Source organism: Petromyzon marinus, chromosome 11, assembly GCF_048934315.1.
Source record: "Petromyzon marinus isolate PM22_M1 ecotype Great Lakes invasive population chromosome 11, UKy_Petmar_22M1.pri1.0, whole genome shotgun sequence".
NCBI classification, from domain to species: Eukaryota; Metazoa; Chordata; class Hyperoartia; order Petromyzontiformes; family Petromyzontidae; genus Petromyzon; species Petromyzon marinus.
The window spans coordinates 6,771,290-6,790,782 of record NC_133677.1 but is presented as its reverse complement, the minus strand read 5'-3'; the positions used below and the strand labels follow the sequence as shown (position 1 = coordinate 6,790,782).

At 43.5% G+C, this 19,493-nt stretch overlaps 1 protein-coding gene across 1 annotated transcript in view; it reads right to left on the bottom strand.

The window, feature by feature from the left end:
- Positions 1-10,349, bottom strand: part of LOC116941285 (synaptic vesicular amine transporter-like) — a 33,491-nt gene extending 23,142 nt beyond the window's left edge. Inside the window, exons 1-4 of the mRNA XM_032952171.2 lie at positions 10,082-10,349; positions 8,587-8,804; positions 7,180-7,579; positions 3,637-3,695 (exon numbers count right to left, since the gene is read on the bottom strand). Coding sequence (XP_032808062.2) covers positions 3,637-3,695; positions 7,180-7,579; positions 8,587-8,710 — 583 coding nt within the window. The 5' untranslated portion in view covers positions 8,711-8,804; positions 10,082-10,349. The remainder of the gene's footprint in view (positions 1-3,636; positions 3,696-7,179; positions 7,580-8,586; positions 8,805-10,081) is intronic.
- Positions 10,350-19,493: the final 9,144 nt, after the last annotated feature.

Here is a 19,493-nt window from a genome sequence, read left to right as displayed (position 1 = left end):
ACTACGGCTTGGGAGACTTTCAGGTACACGTTTCTCCAAATTCTTAACAAACATGCTCCGTTGGTTAGATTTAAATCTAAAGGCAACCGCCCACCATGGTATGATCCTTTGATTTCAAAGCTCATGAAAACTAGGGACAAGGCTTGGGCATGTGCTCAGAAAAGTAATATGGTAAATGACTGGCTAGAATACAGGATTTTAAGGAATAGATGCGTAAAAAAAATACGGCATGCAAAAAATGCCTACTTTTCCTCCACTCTCCTGGAATCACATGGAAATGCCAGGATTTTTTGGAAAACAATCAAATGTATCGAAAAGGCATCCAAAACAGACAATCTGCCCGTTGAGCTTAACCGAAATGGGGAATATTTTTCAGATCCCCAAAAAATTGTTGACAATTTTAACCTTCATTTTTCTGAAGCTGGTAATCTTTTTGATAATGTATTGGGAGTCACCCCTGCTCATGCAAATTCCGACACCCCTGTCCAAACATTAAACGAATTTAGTTTCCAGCCAATCCACGAAAGTAATGTTCTGAAACAACTGTCCTACTTCAAAGGGTCCTCCTCTACCGGAGCAGATAGTTTTCCCGTCTTTGCTCTACTAACTGTTGGTCACCTAATATACAAACCTATAGCCCATATTTTCAACCTGTCCATCAAAGAAGCATCAGTTCCTCTAGAATGGAAACATTCCTATGTCCGTCCACTTCACAAAGGGGGCCCTAAAGATGATCCAAATAACTACCGACCTATCTCAATTTTGTCCCCATTGATGGAAATTTTAGAAAAATTATTGAATTAACAAATTAGCAGTTTCCTGTCCACCAACAGTCTACTACATCTAAATCAATCTGGGTTCCGAAAAAAATACAGCACCACATCTGCTGCATTAGACTCTCTGAATCAAATTTACAGTAGCCTTGATAATAAGCAGTACTGTGCCTGTCTTTTTCTTGACCTGTCCAACGCTTTTGATACAGTAGACCACAACACTCTGCTTAGTAAACTAAGTTGCCTCGGTTTTTCCGAAAACACAGTACAATGGTTACAAAAATTACCTCTTTTCTCGCACCCAAACTGTATTCACAGATGGTTGGAGGTCAAACAGTGTTAAGATAACAAAAGGGGTTCCATCCTCGGCCCCCTCTTGTTCTCTCTTTTGCAGATGACACGATACTGATTACTGCTGGCCGCTCTCCGGATGACGTGATTGCTAAGCTCCAGGGTGATTTCAACAAACTACAACATCAGCTAATTGCTCTTAAACTAGTCCTGAATACCTCCAAAACCAAGGTGCTATGCTTCTCACCGGGACTAAAGCAGGAAGTTATTTTTCCCCAATTACATTCCTTAAATAATTATAAAATAGAGCAAGTCAAGATCTATAAGTATCTTGGGGTCATCCTGGATTCAAAACTGAATTTTGAAAATCACATTGATTATATTGGTAAAAAGACAAAAATAAAAATTGGTTTTCTGTATCGACACAAGCACTGCTTCCCCCCAATGTTCCGTTTGGAATTGGTAAAAGCTACTATACTGCCTCTACTTGACTACTATGACATCGTGTATAAATCAGCCCCAAGTACTGTACTGAAGAAGCTTGATTCCATCTATCACTCGGCCTCAAGATTTGCATTGAACTGCCCATATAGGACTCACCACTGTGATCTTTACAATGGGTCAAACTTAACATCTCTTAATGTTCAACGGCTTGTGCACCAGATCTTATTTATTCACGATGTACTTACAAAAAAAATCCGCAGACTACCTACTGGATCTCCTCTCTGTTTCAAAGAACAAATTTGACCTCAGGTCTTCGCTCATTTACCAGCTTCACATTCCCTATTGCCGTACAAAAACCGGAGGAAGGGCCTTTGCTATTGATGCCCCCAGGGTCTGGAATGCTATTGCCAATAAACTGCAACTTGTAGCACTACCTATGAGATCTTCACTCAAAACTGCTCTAGAGGAGTTGTACACCCCTAGCTGCCACTGCTATTCAGTGGCCTAAAATATGGCTCTAGGGTTTGGTGTTACATGTTATTTATGTAGTTTATTGTTAAAAATTCGGTCACAGTCCATATGATCACTGTTACATTGCATTTATGGCTTTTATTTTGGTGATTTGGAAAAGTTTTTTTGGTTTGGCCATGTTTTTGTTTATTGTAGTACGGAGTTAGACTGATTGCCTTAATCTTAGTTGTTTTGTGGTTGTTGTTGTTGTTGTTTGACTTGCATCCCACTGGGATTTTTGCACACAGAGTTGGTGTACGGTGCTATTTCAGGAATGTTTTGATGTTTTTTCCTGGATTATCTGTTTGCACAGTCACACGTAGTCACTTGAAGATGTTTTCTTGTTCATATTTTTTTTGTTTGTTGCGGTTGCACCCGATTCAAGAGCCGAATGGCTCACAGGGCTATCCCAAATAAATGGAACTAAATGGATCTAAATCTGAAGCGCATTGAACCTCTCAGCCACCCAGCCCACATCCTGAGTCAGGCCACACTTAACAACACGCACACAGCCAGAGGCTTGCGGGTGCTCAGCGCGATATCATCCACTGTCCTCGACACAGACACGATCGACCCAACTTCAGATTGCGTATCCAGCTCTATGAAAAAAGAAGACTGATCTAATTTCCTCTACGGGAGATGCATTTCAGATTAATTGAGGTCAGCGAAGTTCACGGTGCAAAAAACAAAATCCGATAGCATCTATTTGGACTGCAATCATTTGATGTTTAGAGCGTGTTTAGAAGCATCCCACAGGATTCCACCAATGTTCTTGTATGATGATATAAACCACAATGTCATCGTCGTTTATGTTTTATATACAGCCTCGATGCCTGTGTGGAAGGTCGTGAGAGGATTCTACAGAATTAAACAGTTAAAACTTTCACATTTATTGAAAGCCTGCCTCATCAGTATGATCATTTCCATGAGCATCCCATGACGCATGCATGCGCCTCGTTGTGTCGAGCCACTTGCTAGGCTGAATAACTAGAAGACCAACAACAAAAACCGAGCACTCCAAAAAAAAAACACACACTCACACACTTGGAATAAATTGTAAGCTTTGTGAGCATTTGAAACCACAATCGAATTACAAAAGTGGAGGTGCACGCCGAATGTTTGTTGCGCTGTGCATTCGCTGAGAAGGTCACGTGGGTGGATGCCAGTTGCTAATAATTGAAACAAGGTCGATGATTTTCACAGCATTTCCCACCCCCCTCTCCCCCCCCCCACATTAAACCATAATCTGCGCCGTAATTGGGGACAATTTGCGCAAACTAAAGCCAAGCTGTCGGATCTCTTTGTGTCTGCGTGGCAGACAAACGCCAACGGGCGGAAACGGGTTCTTTTTTTTTCTGCTACCAAAAAAAAAGAAAATTGTCGACAGGGGGTCCGCTGAATAGAAGGGCGATGGCGGATTTCTCCCAGCAGCCAAGATGTCCATCGAAGACGATCCTTGCGGGCAAAAGCGGTGCAGTCCAAATGGATATTAACTGGTTGGTTTGTTTATTTATAAATGTATTGGTGTGGGGTTTTTATTTTTTTTGGGGGGGGGGGAGGGGGGGGGGCTTCTCGTGAGCCCCGTGCTTGAATTGTGTGCCTTTGTGCTGTCACTTACTGATCGTTGAAAGGAACATGATGATGAAGCCAGCAAACATAGGCGAGTGGTATCCCACCCTGCAAGGGCACAGTACATTCGAGGTGCGAGATTTGGTTGTTTTTCCAGGTGATTGACCACGATCACACACATGCCTCCATGCAATCAAAAAGCCCGCACAATTTGGAAGCGAAACTCTTATAAACAATATGCAGTATCTGCGTAATATGTATTTTAAATGCTTACAGCTAATTCTGACTGAATGTAAGCAGAGACCTATGGTATTCACCATGTCCTACAGTATGTGTTAACTATTACCTTTGACCTATGTAAAAAAAAACAAATCTGTGACAGAAATTATTCTGTATGCAATAATATTCACGACATATCAACATTATTTATTGCATGCCTTAAATACTCTTCACAATGCAACCGTTTGTAAACATATTAACACTTTTATATATGACGAATAAATGGCATTAATCACTAGATAAAAGTATTACGAATAAGAAATTGGCCAAACATTTCAGAGAGGACTCTCCTGCGAAAGTCTGGACTCTGTTTGTCTTGGAAAATAAAGTTGTATTATAAACGTTTACAGGACACAAAATAGCAACTACAGTGGAATAAACAAACACTACTTTGTGGGCGGCAGAGAGCTGTGGAGCAAAATCCATTGTGTTGTACTTCTACGGTGGTGTAGTGGTTAATGGCATGCCCTTTGAACCTGGGCATCTGGGTTCAAATCCTGCTGATGGCTAACATGAGTGGCAAGTGATACCTGAACCAGTCCTTGGCCTCCTCTAGGTCGACTTATCCATAAATGAGTACCTGGTGCGGTGTGTAAACATCAGCACTCGGGAGACAAAGGTGGCTGTGCATGGTGTTGCCCACACCGTGCAGGTATATATCGGTACTCGCTAATAGGACTTTTATTAAATTAATTTTAAAAATAATTGCTACTTTGCTCATGCACCACGGATCTCCCTTGTAAAAGAGCCAGGAAACTGGCTGAACCCGATGGAACAAATCAAATCCATTATAGTAATGAGATTTCATATGATTGTGGATGAGGTTTCCAAACTGCAGCAATTGGTTACAAGTACATTATTTAATTTAAACAAAAAACACCGTTAAATATTGTGGCAAAATAAATATTGTGCACAATTGAAGCAAAAACTCTGAATAGTTTGGTTTGCTCATATACATCACACGGTTCATAACACACCCAGTGAATACGCTATATTGAACCTCGCAAACAATTTACAGTACCTTGATCCAATGAATAAGAATATTTAGCACTGCAAAAGCAATCACTTTTAAAAGGAAAAAAATATATTCGGCAATAACACAGCCTTCGATTATTTGTTTTAATAGGTGACGTTTCGGGCAGTCGTCCTTCTTCACAGCACATACACATCAATGACCAGATTTTAAATAGGCTTACACATAGACATCTAATAAAGGCTATTGAGTAATCGACCACCACTTCTATAATCAAACACTCTAACTAAATAGACACATTTATATTAAAAGTAAAATTCTAAAAATGCTTCTGGCATATTGCATTTTACTTATATGCAGTGACAAAGCCACAAACTAGACCCGGGGTAATCCAGTCTCGGGTGAAGCGTGCAGGTGGATTAATTGACAATTGGAATGCGAAGACAAACACCTAATAATGCACCAGCGCTGGGTTCTGGGCAAAGCCAAGCTCTCCTGGGAAGCTGCATGGACTCCATGTGCCCGTCTGATGGAGAAACCTCTTGAGCAATGAAGTCACTGCCATCGCATCCTCGGGACCATTACTCCACCGGCCCACGGCGGCCTGAGACTTGAAACCCCGAGGTTGTGTCAGTAAGTTTAACCCGCCCCGGAGATGCAAGCCACCGCTGAATTTAAAGTGAGCAGGTGTAAAAGAGAGGGTAAAGGTGCAGCCCTGCAATTTCTTTACTCATACCACTGCTGATGGAAGGGCCTCCCACTAGAGCAGTGGTTCTTAAACTTTACTGTAGCCTTGCACCCCTTTGGTTCTCAATCGTGAAACACGTGCAATGTGGATACATCCACAGGTTTGATTAAACAAAGTAGTTGTACTAACGTGCCCGTGCTTAATTTGTGTCTCGATGGTTTACCTTCTAAATAAAATCTGGCCACGTCTCGCACCCCCACGGGGGTGTGCGTGCACCCCAGGTTAAGAAGCACTGTTCTAGAGGGTATGTTGGCCCACGTCTCCAAACTGGGCACACATCGTGGAAGAGGCGGGAGTATCCAAATTTGACTCCACCGCACGTGACCTGCAGACCAATTAACTTTGGTCTACCCATTTTTACTGCTGGGTGGACAGAGATGGGAGGATTTATGTAATTGAACGTTCCCATTATTTTGGATGGCAGGTTCAGTGTGCTAGGCATGACACCACAGCAATATCCCTCAAATAATAATAAATACTGCAATTAATGTTTTAAACAAATGGTCAGAGACTTTAATGGGATGCTATTCATAAACTCACATTTACACACATCGTAGGAAGCTGTGTTTGTTTAAAATGGCAGTTCAAGTCCTCCTTGGATGTAATTTGGGATAAATATAGAGTTGCAGATGTGTGCATGTGTTCCGCAGTGCATTTAGATTTGTGATGGAATAAAAAGTTAATGGAAACTGCAATGGCATAGTGGTCTCACTTTACCCATAATCCAAATCCTGGACAGGCACGCCAATAGCAATTGAAACCCGAACTTGTCCTAGCCTACCTCAGGTCAACTCCAATATGAGCACTTAGCATTGCACAAACACAAGGTGGTACTAGAACCACAACCCCTTTGTGAAATGTGATGCTTAATAACGGCACTTTATTGCAGCCCTCTGTAAACCGCTTACTGGATGAAGGCCTCCCCCACGCCACGATGGTCATGGGTGTTGTTTGACCATACTTCACCTTGCTGGTTAATGCATGGTGGTAAAGTGGGGCCGGGTACCACTCAAGATGTGTCTTGCAATGGACTTCAGCCCCTGGTCGGGAATCGAACTCAGGTTCCGGGATTCGTAGTGGAGTGTGTTAACCACTGCACTTCAGCTACAACATGCACATGTCCAGCTCATGTTGTCAATCCACTGCTGGATGAGGGTCTTCCCACGCCATACTTCCCCAAGTCGGTCAGTACAGGTTGGTGAATATGGGGGAGTAGAGACGTGGTAGCATAGAAACACAGCACAACAATGCATTTTGCCGCGTCCAAATTTATCTCCAGGCGCAGCAGTTGAAACAATGTTACAGGTTTCTTAAATCCTCCCATCTCTGTCCTCCCAACGGTATACATGAGCACACATAATTATTATTTGATCATCAGGACATGTATAATGGCGTCAGGTGTGGGTATTCCCACCTATTCCAAGACATCTGGATTAGATGTCTGGATGACTCTCTAGATCTCCCTCAATCGGAGGCCCTTCCACCAGCAGTGGCGTGGGCACGAAATTGCAGGGCTGCACCTTAAAAAAAAACCAACAACACCATTGACCGCAGTGACATTCGTCGTTGGCGTCTTTGTCGTTGTGCATCACCTGTTTGTCAGGGGGCCGATGAAGGGATTCGCGAGAAGCTGCACCGTGGCCTTGGCAGCGAAGAGCAGGCCGACTCGCACGTTCTCGTTGAGCAGGGCCGCGACGTCCATGTCGCACAACGAGTCGTTCAACGCACTGCCGCCCGGGTTCGACCCCGTGCTGCGGTGGTGCCGGGAGCGTCGCCTGCTGCAGGGGTCCGGCGTCGGGGAACCCGGGCTAGGGCTGGGTTCCTGGGGCTCCTGCGACCCCTCCTGACCCCCCTGGGCCTGGCTGGGGCCACCGTCGTCCGTGGCTGTGGCCGCGTGCGGAGCGGCGATTGGAGCGAGCAGCTGCCCGCTGTCGTTCCGCGGATGCTCGTCTGGATGCTCGATGGCGTACAGGTAGCTGGGGACAATTGGCACTGCGGAGGGAGGAGGGGAACTATTATTGTTCTGTCACTCCTCGGAATTAAAGTTTCACGTCGGAGATGGTGAGATGAGTGCAGTGGTGTCGTGGTGTTGGCGTGAACCCTGGTGCAGCGTGCCTCATATTGAAGTATTTTCCTCTTCATTAACAATGTTTTCAGATGTTTGTCTGACAGCCTCAGACACTCAGCCTTAGTACGAGTTTATATGTCGGACTTCATCTTTCTCTGAGGAATGTCTTGGCGACTGGTTATTAAAGCCATGACTGGCACAAAATCACTTTACACATTTTATATTTTTTGACATATGTATCATATACAAATTAAAAAAATGATGTATTATTCTTTTTAAGAATACAATACAATTTGGATTGATCTCGTATTTAAATGCATCTGTATCTCAATGTCCTGAAACAGGATAACTTGCCCTGAACTTCTTACGGAGTAAAGTCGCTCGTACGCAAAGCCTCTTTCAGTGGCCACTATGCATGCCGCCTCTACTTAATGCAGCTCGCATTATTTTTGCTTGGTGTACGTGGGGCAGGTGAGCTCTGAGCTCGGCCTTGGAACGTTCAAACAGCGACGCGTCTTTTCAATACCACCTTATTGTGCTCCTCTGCTCAGTGTGATGCAGCTGTGCCTCAGCCTAATGAATAAAGATGTAAAGATGTATTGATCCAATGCAAGGCATTGTATTTACATTTTACCAATATATCAAGAACAACTCCAAACAAGATGCACCACCAAGATATATGCTATTGTTAGCTGTCAAACGTGTCTTAAAATAATATATCAATCCACTGCTGATTGATGGCCTCCCCACTGTGTGTGGATCATGGGGGTTGTTTGACCATATATCACCGCACTGGTCAGTGCAGATCGGTGAAAAAGGGGACTCAGGACCAGTCCACTGGCCACTGATGCTAGCCGTGGCCAGGAATGAAACTCCAGGTAGCTGGGTGCACAGAGGGATCAGTATTATGACGATGAATCGCCCCACCTACCCACGACGGTGAGTAGCATGTTGTCAAGCAGCAGCGCCACGAACACGATGAGCAGAACGAACTTGCGGGAGCGGCGACTCTCTTGCAGTGGACCTAAAGAGGTTAGCTTGCCAAGGCACTCCATTATATTCTGGTCCAGACCAGACCAGGTCAAATCCCAGCGCCAGAGCTTGGTCAATCCAACAAATTGCTTCCAGCAAAGGTCGGCCCTTGAAAACCTACACCAGTGCAACCGTCACAACTCATCTAAGCTGAAGCAATACCGGAGGCTTGTTTATTTGCACAATTCACAGCTCGATATACATGCAATGTCTGCACTTCATATAGGGACATTCATTGGAAAATAACCAACAGATGTAATTTTTTATGTTTTTATTATAATTGAATAAGAGCCCGATACGGAGCACAAACCGCAATGTAAGGGAGCGGGGGGACTACTGATTTCTGATGACCGATTTACTTTCTACTCAACAGGTGACCGAATATTGTTGAAGCCATGGACCTCCGTATCTTACAGAAGACTGCATACTTATATAGCGATTGGTGAGAGACATGTGGACGCTCTGAATTAAAATGTTGCTTTATCTCGAATTTACCCCTATTATATTTGTGGCGCATGTATACATAGATCATCACCCTGTATTGTATAGCTAATTCAATTTTCCTATGAGCAAATCAACTTAAAAGTGCCAGATCATGTCAGTTATCAGAAGCTAAGCAGGGTTGTACCTTGTTTCTTTTTTACTTAGTAGGGCGACTGACTCGGGATTTAACAGGTGTTATAGGCTTGGGTTGCGAGGTAGCCAAAAGATGGCAGTGCCGCAACATATATACATATACATATGTATGTTGAAGTTCTTTCGCACAGTACGTAGCCAACCATGCTAATCGGAGATCAATTTGCTAACTGTTATCCTCTGACATGCGTGGGTTGTCTCCAGGTACTCTAATTTTTTAACCACATGCCGAACACATTTGTAGAATTGGCCTGAAAGGAATCTCATGAAAGAACAGTCTTGAGACTCAAGCTTTCCTGGATAAGCAAATTATAGTATTAATATGAATGAATACATCGAGTAAATGCACTCGAAACATATATTCGCATAATATAAACGGTATACATTAAACCGGTTTAATTAGCTCTGACATTAAGCTCTTATGCTTATGTGCAACTACGAGTGAAAGTGTATTTGTTTGCAAACAATATTTTAACGCACCAAAATTGTTCAAATAAATATAGCCATTCTAACTTTAGGTAACTATTTGCGTGATGCCTACACTTAATATGGCATGCCACTGCGCTAATGCCATTAAAAATACTTAAAAGTATAATGAAACGACATTTGGAAATTACTTACATACTCTGAATGGAACACTTGCAATTGCAAACCACGACGTGCTTTGAAATAATACACGCCGAAGAATTTTTTTTGCTAAAAGTACATTCACGTAAAACTAGGTGTGATGTCAAATTACAAAAGACACAATCACGCACCGCCAGGAAGTTGCTGTAACGGAGAAGTTTCCAACGCTAGCGCAACGTCCAGAGGTTGTCACACGCAGCGACTCCGCACGGGGAAGACTGATGCCCGCTAATACGCCCTGCAACGAATACGGCAGCAGTCAGCCCTCGCCGTGTACCCTGTGACTATCCCACAGCCAGAGACGCGCACGTATGCATGACCCTTCCCATCCGTGCGTGGGAGCAGAGTAGGAGGAGGAGTAGGCGGAGTAGGAGGTGATGGCGATGATGGGCGGGGGACAGGAGGTGCATCTGTTTCATGAAGTCAAAGATTAATCGGGTTGGCTGCGTGTGTCTTTGTACAGGTGGTTTTTTTTCCAGCCTGAAGTTTTTTTCGTTGTCCATCGACCGCAGATCGATTGTGTGAATATACAGAAAAGTACGGCTATTGACATACAGGCGCAGACACACCACAATGCTCTTCTCTATGTCATGAATCTCTGCACCTGCACCGTGGTACAACAAAGGTTGTTCTCTGCATGCACATGTGAGAGGTTATATAAAGTATTGCATAATAACAGAGGATACAGCCCTTATAAATTGCTATGTAAGTTATAATTTCCGTATCACCTTTATATATATTTGTCGATGCATCATCCACTCATTACAATGTGATAATAACCTTTGCAGTAGTTCATATAATATTCATCATTCCGAGAACCCGGACATTCATTGTAGGCAAGAGGCTGTGTCATTAATAAGAGGCTGTTGCATAGCTCGGGAAGTTCACAATGTCGCTGTCACATTACTTGGCAAATAACAGCCGAGTACCTGCTTAGTTTAAACGAGGTACTCAACTCAAATCTTTCTAATGCTTCCTCGGGTCGACGTTTCGCTACACGTGCTGGGAACTCCTTCGAGTTCCCGAGAAGCTCCCAGCGGGTGGCGCGAAACGTCGGGCATCGTGCCCCCAACAATACGCGGTTACAACCAGAGAACACATCGGAGAGCAACACAGCAGCAGAACAACCGCGAGAAAGACAACATCATACGAATAATTTAGTTTACATCTCACTCAACAGGTAGGAGCAACATATTAACTCATTCACACGCAGCTAAAAAGATCGCAGTCGAAAGAGTATGGTAAGACAGCGGGTCCTTGAAGGATGTCGTGGGAAAGTTTATGCTTTCATTTCTTGCCGCCGTGGCTTCTGCGGGATTATCCACAAATAACCAATCTTCTGATCGCATAGCTGTTGAAGGTACATTCGGCGCGTGCAGTAATTGTTTATTAAATGAAAAGAGAGGCGCATGCAGACACGTGCTGTGCAGTGGCTTTGATTGGCTCTGTGTTCTCACAGAAGGCACTTTCTCCTTGCGTTGAGGTCTGCATGTTACCCCCCAGGTACCTGTGAAAAACAAACTGGCGGTTTCTATAGGTTGTGTGTGTGTTGATATAAACGAAGCACTGCAGTGATGTTGTAGCATTCGCCATAGCACATGAATAAAAACAACAATTGGCTCTTCCACAGGTATAAACTACTGAACAAATGTAAAGTTTAAATACCAGAGTATTGCCTAAGCTCTTGTCCCCTGTTAATTTTCTGTGATGTATTTAATAAAAGAACATCTTTTTAAAGTATTAATACTGCAAAAAAGTCATACAAACCTGGTATTTGTAAAGCTATACCCACATACGGTATAGTCCTATGCGAGTATACTCAACAGTTATAGCTATTGAAAAGTATTCATGATAAACACGGTATTTGTAACGTGAATAAATCGTGATATTATTCATATTAATGTATACTTATGCATGTTAAATCTATAAAGGTGAACACTCGTGACGGGTTTATGTTTGATTTTAAGTTATTCCTGCCCGCGCACCAATTAATGATATTGTTTTGATTTAAAGCGTTCATGACTTCAGGGATTCATATTCTTGTTTTTTTCGATAAAGTCACGTAGAAGGGAAACAATAAAATAATACAAATATAAAACAATAAAATTCTCACGACGTTTCGACTGCAACACAAGCAATCATCAGGTGTGAAAACCACTGCAAGAAAATTTGAAAAAAGTGGCGTTTTTTTAACCATCAGGTCTCTTTTTTATTAGGACATCCAAAAAAGGTAATTTGCCATCTTTTTCGACTTACATGGTAAATCTGATGACTGGGTGTATGGAATTGATGTGGTTGAGGAATTGGTCTAGAGCAGGCCGACCATGTGGCCAGATGACAAAAGTGTCATCCACGTACCTCTTCCATAAGGTTGGGTGCAGAGTGGCAGTCTGGATGGCGTCAGTTTCAAATTTATCCTGATGGTTCAATGAGCCACTCTGTCTACAGGAAAGCTACCCATACGGATGCTTACCTGAAACCGGATTCCCACCACCATCCATCCCAGAAGAATTCCCTCATCAAGACTCTGCACCATAGAGCCCAATGCATATCCGACCAGGAACACATAGCCAGTGAACTCAAGCACGTACACCAAGCTCTTAAGGCTAATGGTTACTCCGACTACAAAATCCGCAAAGCTATCACTCCAACCATGAAGAAGGACCCTCTTGAGGAGCCTTTTAAAACCATAATTTTACCCTACATTGCGGGGATCACAAAAAAGATCTCCAAAATCTTGAATAAACACAAGATCCAGGTCCGATTCAACACATTACATAAAATCCGTGATCTGGTTCCGTCTGTAAAAGATGTGATTCCGGACATACAGTACCCTGGCGTCTACAAACTAAGTTGCCTCTGTGGTAGTAGTTACATTGGAGAAACCAAACGACATGTTTCGGACCGCATTCGTGAACACAAAGCAGACCTAAAACACGGTAGGACCAACACCTCGGCCGTGGCAGATCACTGTTATAATTCAGTAGACTCACATGACATTGACTTCTCCAAGACAGAGGTTCTTTGCAAGCCATCTGGCTACCATGAGAGATTCGTTCATGAGGCTATCCACATATACAAACACAGACAATTGCAACCGAGAAGATGGATTCTGGCTTAGCAATCATTGGAAGGATTTGATCAACCATTTCGGGTCTTAATTGATTGTTCACGCTTACGGTGGCTTTCAGACCGCATCCATTATTTTCATCTCCCCCTTCCTCTTTTCCGAACATAGATGGACTCGTCCATCTGAATAAACTGCCAAATCGCTCTCCGTGGTGCTAACGTTAAAAAAACGCCACTTTTTTCAAATTTTCTTGCTGTGGTTTCCACACCTGATGATGATTGCTTGTGTTGCAGTCGAAACGTCGTGAGAATTTTATTGTTTTATATTCTTATTATTGTATTGTTTCCCTTCTACGTGACTTTACCGAAATAACCAAGAATATAATGATATTGTTGTTATGGATATGTATAAATCAGCACCCTGGACAGCGCATTCAGCGTAATAATTGCAACGGCCACACGTCCCTACAAGCCACGAACGACTCCATGATCTTAATAACATCGCGCCGCTCTCTTCTTTGGTTTTATACCCAACGAGCGAAGATTATACGGGGTCATTAGATTACAGAGAGCCATCTGACTTCAAATAAACATTTACAGAAGGCTTAGCTAAACATTTCTCAAGTGTTTTTATTTATTATCGGAGCAAATTAAAAATGGACATCACGTATAATACTACTTTAGTATGAGGCCATTTATCCAAAATCATCATTGAGTCCCTCGGGTATTTTATCAGAGGAGTCCTCCGTTTGAATAAGTTGGCCACTTCCTCAATATGAGGAGCTGAATAAACCCCCACACATACTAAGGGGCCACGCCTAAAAGGTCCGCACAGATAGGTCCACGAACCCAGGTTTCTACGCTGTCATCTCCTGGCCCCCTCGTAGCCCAGCGAGTCATTTTGGGGGTTTCACAAATCTCCGTGAACTACGGGGCTGACAACCAAGCTACGCCACAAGCTTCAGGCATCGGTGGGAAAACTGATGACGCCCTGGCGTGTACAGTGCCTCTACCGTTATACGCAGCGGTAGGAAACACTCCCACAAAACAAACACGCCAGCCTCTTGTTTCCCTCTCGCGATGAGTCGCACTCTATGCACGAATAATCCAGCCAGCTGGCGCGTAGTCCTTAAAGCACGACGGCTCGCGGTTTGTGAAGGTCAAGAGTTGAAATCCCCAGTGAGCGGTCAACTCGGCGTTGCGTCCTTCGTGTTGATTAAAATGAATAACCGTTCAATGCCAAGTGAACAATTGTCTCGTGTATAGGACTGATCCCTTTTAGAGGAACGTGGCATTCTTACCAGTATGCGATCACCTCTCAACGTTCACTTAAGTAGGAAACCATATGCGATTATTATATACAAACAACCAGCGACGATTAAATCAGTTAGTGGACAGTCGCTAAACGGATGACCACATTTCAGGACTGAGATATAGTGATGGCTTTGGGTCAGCCTTCATCATCCAGCAACGGATTGAGCATTGCTGATGATGATACACACAACCGAATACATTTATTGACATATGCACGTCGAGCATATGAACGATTTAATTGCATAACATGTATTAGATTCTCATGTTATTCTATGCAAGTCATAAATAAACCTTGAGAATAACATTTTGAAATTGTGTCATCACTGTGTATAAGCATTTCATTTGGAAAATTAAATAATTATTTTAATTATATTTTAAGCCACGGTCATGTTGGGCTTTCATGCATTACGTATAAAGACAGAAAGGCCCAATCTCTTTCATCCAATTATGATTCATGTGAACACAGCAGATGGCTTTCATCTGCTGCCGGGTGTTTGATGTGTAAAATGAAGTAGGCTGACATATGTGCACTTTGAATAAACAATACTGTGCAGATATACAGGTAAACCAAAACTTGTTTTCTTGAAAATACAACTCAACCACATCGAGCTGACGAATGCATTGATGAACAGACATCTCTCAGATGCGTCTACGGGTTGTATCACGTGATGTTTTAGCAACCGTGGGAAGTGCAGCAACATTAATTGTTGTCCATAATAGAGATTTTTTTTTTGCGTCGTTAAAATCCGCCACCACCCGACACAGCCAATTAGTAAGGTACGTAAGGTTTGTCGCGTGACGAACCTTACTGTGTTGGGTGGTGGCAGGTTTAACGACGCATTTATATTTACGCGATATAACCCAACGACCTCTAATACGGATAATATTTGTCGCCAAAGCCCTACGTGTTACACTGATCCATTCTTGTGCACTCCTTATATGCTCCAAAGTCACTGCTCCCGCCTTCACCAACCCGCACTGACCATCATCATGATGATAATGATGCAACAAGTGACCACGGTACATCCAGAAAACACGCGGGGGGGGGCGGGGGGTGGGGGGCTATACAGCACAACCGCGAAAGCCTAGGCATCACAAGTTGTCTAGTGAATTGTCGTTGTGTTTTTGTGTTGTCGGTTTTGCATCCTCGCAAATGCACAGTGCCACCCCCCCCCGCTCTTCCGTACACCGTGCCAGTCGTGGATGTCACGTGACCTTTCTTGGTCGGTGTCGGCAGGTAAAGTCGAAGAGCGTTGACGTTGAGGCATATCAGTAGAGTGGAACAATGAATACTCTTTGGTTCTATTCGGTAAAGTCACTTAGGTAAAAAAATAAAACGACAAAAATCACGACGTTTCGGCCACAACACAAGCGGCCTTCATCAGGTGAAGGGACCAGACTATCACTCCAGCGCTGTCCTCGAGATAGTCTGGTCCCTTCACCTGATGAAGGCCGCTTGTGTTGTGGCCGAAACGTCGTGATTTTTGTTGTTTTATTTTTTTTACCTACGTGACTTTACCGAATAGAACCAAAGAGTATGGATCCTTGCAGTCACGAAAGCTTTAAATCTAGAATGGAACAAGGAATGTTTGCTGCACTGCCCCCTGCTGAGACTCATCGCTCCGCAGCAGCAAGGGATTAACAAGAGGGCTGTACTGGCTATTTATGGGGAGCCAAGGTAGTGCGAGATGTTACTTCCCTCGCCTGATATGCAGGAGGTCGTATGGTTCGATACCGACCCTGATGCCTGTACTTTTGGAGTTTGCGTGTCTCTCTCTCTCCCCGTGGTCGCGTGGATTTTTCTCCGGGTCCTCCGGTTTTTCCCCCCTCCACATTTAGAATCAACGTCACCATGCGTTTTGGGTATTTGGCCGCTAAAAATTCCCACGTGATAAGCCACTTCGTTGAGCTATCATTTGTGGCCAGGTCTCTTTCGAAAAATATCTATACAGCTCAGTGGGCCTTATCTGGTAAAATAAAAAAAATAGTTTAGTTTTATGTACTACACAAACAATATCGCCGCGGTGCTAAATGTTCCATGCCAATATGGTGGTCGGCTAACACAAGCACTATTCAGGCTCAGACTTGCTTCGTTTCCGCGACAGAGAACATTTTGTCTACGTGGCCATAGACAAAATGGTATAAGATTAATCAATGCCTAACAGAGCGACAACTTGTCACATATCATTGCAGGCTCATACCGTTTGCCATCCGCAATGTGCTGGCTTTTCAGTGCAGTGAACGCGTGTAATGTGTGACATCATTGCACGGTTTTGTTACAGTTCATTCGTTTAATGGCAATTGGAGGTGCGTCTTATAGTAAATAGTGGATCAACGTGATAAAAAAAAACCTCACGGGGAGATCAGTGGCTGTTCAGGCTGTTGGAAGCGCGTTGGCTTTACACTTGCGGCGTCGTTAATGACATGAAATATGACATCACTGCTCAAGATATATGTGTGTGCACTGCCTCTGTGTGCCCAATGCATGCAATTGCAGTACAAAATAGCAGAGCTATATACAGTAATTTAACGTATTAATTATCCAGTTAGAAACGTACATTTAATTACAGTGACATTACATGCGTGCTCTTGTTTGCTTGTGGCCGGGAACTAGATGGAATCTTGCGTTGTGAGACCGTGATAAAAAATATATATAACGGATTTTGGAGGCCTTCGACCAGCAGTGGATTGGTCATGGCTGATGATGATGTCGATAGATATTGAATTACATGCAAACCATTCGACTATACTATCACTGCATGATTGCAATCTGTGCATATAACCCGCTGTGATATATGACGTGAAGTTGGGAAACTTTGACAATGGAACAAAAGCTAAAACATGTGCAAAGTTGCAATGAGGGGCGCATGCTTTCGCGCCTCGGATTAGCACGGTTGACCACGTACAGCGCAAAAGAAGTTCGACATGCATACATACACGCACGCTTGTGATTACACTTGCAGGCGCAACGAGGAACACACAGAACAGAAGACAAACGCCAATTGGAGACGTCAACATATTGACTCTCGCGAAACAAATTTGGCATTGGGCCCTTAGGGGCCTGTCCATAAATGACGTCACGCACCTAGTGGTGGGGGGGGGGGGTCAGACATTTGTGACGATGTGTGACGAGGGGAGGGGGGGGGGAGAAATGTGACGTCGCATCAAAATACGCAACTTTAAATAAACATAAACAACACGTTCTACTTAATTAGTCTTTTTAATGAATGTTTTCTCCTACAACATCAGAGTGCAGCGGCACATTAAATACGCACTACAATGACAATAGTTTAAAGCGATTTGAAGCATGTTTTATTTTTTTGGGGGGGGGAGGGGGCAGAGCGTTGTGACGTCATATTTGAGGGGGGGGGGTCTGACTTTTTAGTGACGCCGTGTGACGATGGGGGGGGGGGGTCAAAAATCGTCCAAAATCGCGTGACGTAATTTATGGACGACCCCTTAGTTGACATCACCACGAGAAGAGACGATGCCCAATGGTGTCAGCACGTCAACCGAGGAAGGAACACAGCCTCGTGTGCAGGGGGGGTCGGGTCGAGTCGTCGCATCGCAAGCACCCGAGAGGGATGGCGAAGAACTTACGGAGGAGGCCTTCAGCCACCAGTGGCTGGGGCATGGCTGCTGATGATTAAGGTCACCAAATACTAATGTGTGTACAAGGTTCACAGTGTGAAGATCAGGAGTGCGTTTTATCACGTGCTTTGTCACATACCGTACATTGTAATGTGTGTGTGTGTTCTTGTCAAATTTGCTGAGATATTCTAATTAACCGTGACATAGCACACGTTACATGCATGTATACTTTATAAGCATAAATGGAAAAAAAAACTCTTTAGACCAGCTCAGATAGCTGGGAATGCCAGAAAGTGTTCCCCTCTTGTGCTTTGAGCATTACATATTAACAGTGCTCAGCCTACAAACTGTCTTGCATGTGTTAGATCAGTGTCAACGGCATTTCACAATTTCTGATCATATAGAATGAATTGAATAGGATGCCTATTTCATATACAGTATTTTGTACTTCATAATGTATTCTTTGTGCAGGCTTTATATTGTTTATTTGAGTTATTTACCCATGGTCAATTCACTGCTGGATAAAGGCCTCCCCAAATTCTTCATATGTCTAAATTGAAAAAAATATATATTGTTCAACTATTTATAATGGTAGAGATTATTTTTTTTAAACAGCAGTATGTTAAAGGCATTGCCTGCCAATACGGAATTGAAAACATGTGTGTACGCCGAAAAAAACTGCAATTTTTGGCTACTTATGAGCAATCGCACAATTTCCGACAATCAATAACTCACTGTATAAATATTTCATCATTACTTCTGGATGTGTTATTTATGCCGCTGACTCATGTGCGATGCTCTTCATTCATTATCATGAAATTCACAAAACTGTCTAGCGTCCTTTTAATAAAACTTAATTACAATACTTACTAGTCCGTTACTGAATTAATTCATCCGACAACTATGGGTTTATTCATGGTTTAGGGGACAGAACAGCTTTCATCATAATTTAGTAGCAATATCGCACTTACATCCATTGCATTCCATACTTTGTAGGAAAATAATTTTCACCTGACAAACATGTCTTCATGATAATAAACCACAAAAAATTATGACGCTGAATACATGATATCGCTAATCAATCCCCCGTGTATGTGTGTGAATGTATGTAAGTATCATACCAAAGACACAGTGGGGAGCGGTAATATAGCGGTTAACACACTGCGCTCCGAACCTGGCGACCCAAGTTCGATTCCCGCTCGCGGCCAACACGAGTGACGACTATTTTGAACCGGTCCTGGGCCTCCTCTAGGTTGACTCAGCCTTAAATGAGTACCTGATGCTGCGCGTTAACATCGCCACTGGGGAGACAATGGCGATTGGGCGTGGCGCTGGCCACCCACCCCCTCGTGTGCCGTTCTGGCTTTCAGAAGTGCTCGCTAAGAGCACTTGCCCCAACCAACAGTCTGTTACAGGCTATACGGGGGGTTTTGTCTTTGTATCATACCTCATTATACTTCTATCTCGTTGGGAGCGGTTAGCATGCTGCTGGCTGCCAGAGTTAGATTCCTCGCCACGTGGGGAGCGGTGGTATCATAGGCAGCCCACTGCGCTGTGAACCCAATGAAC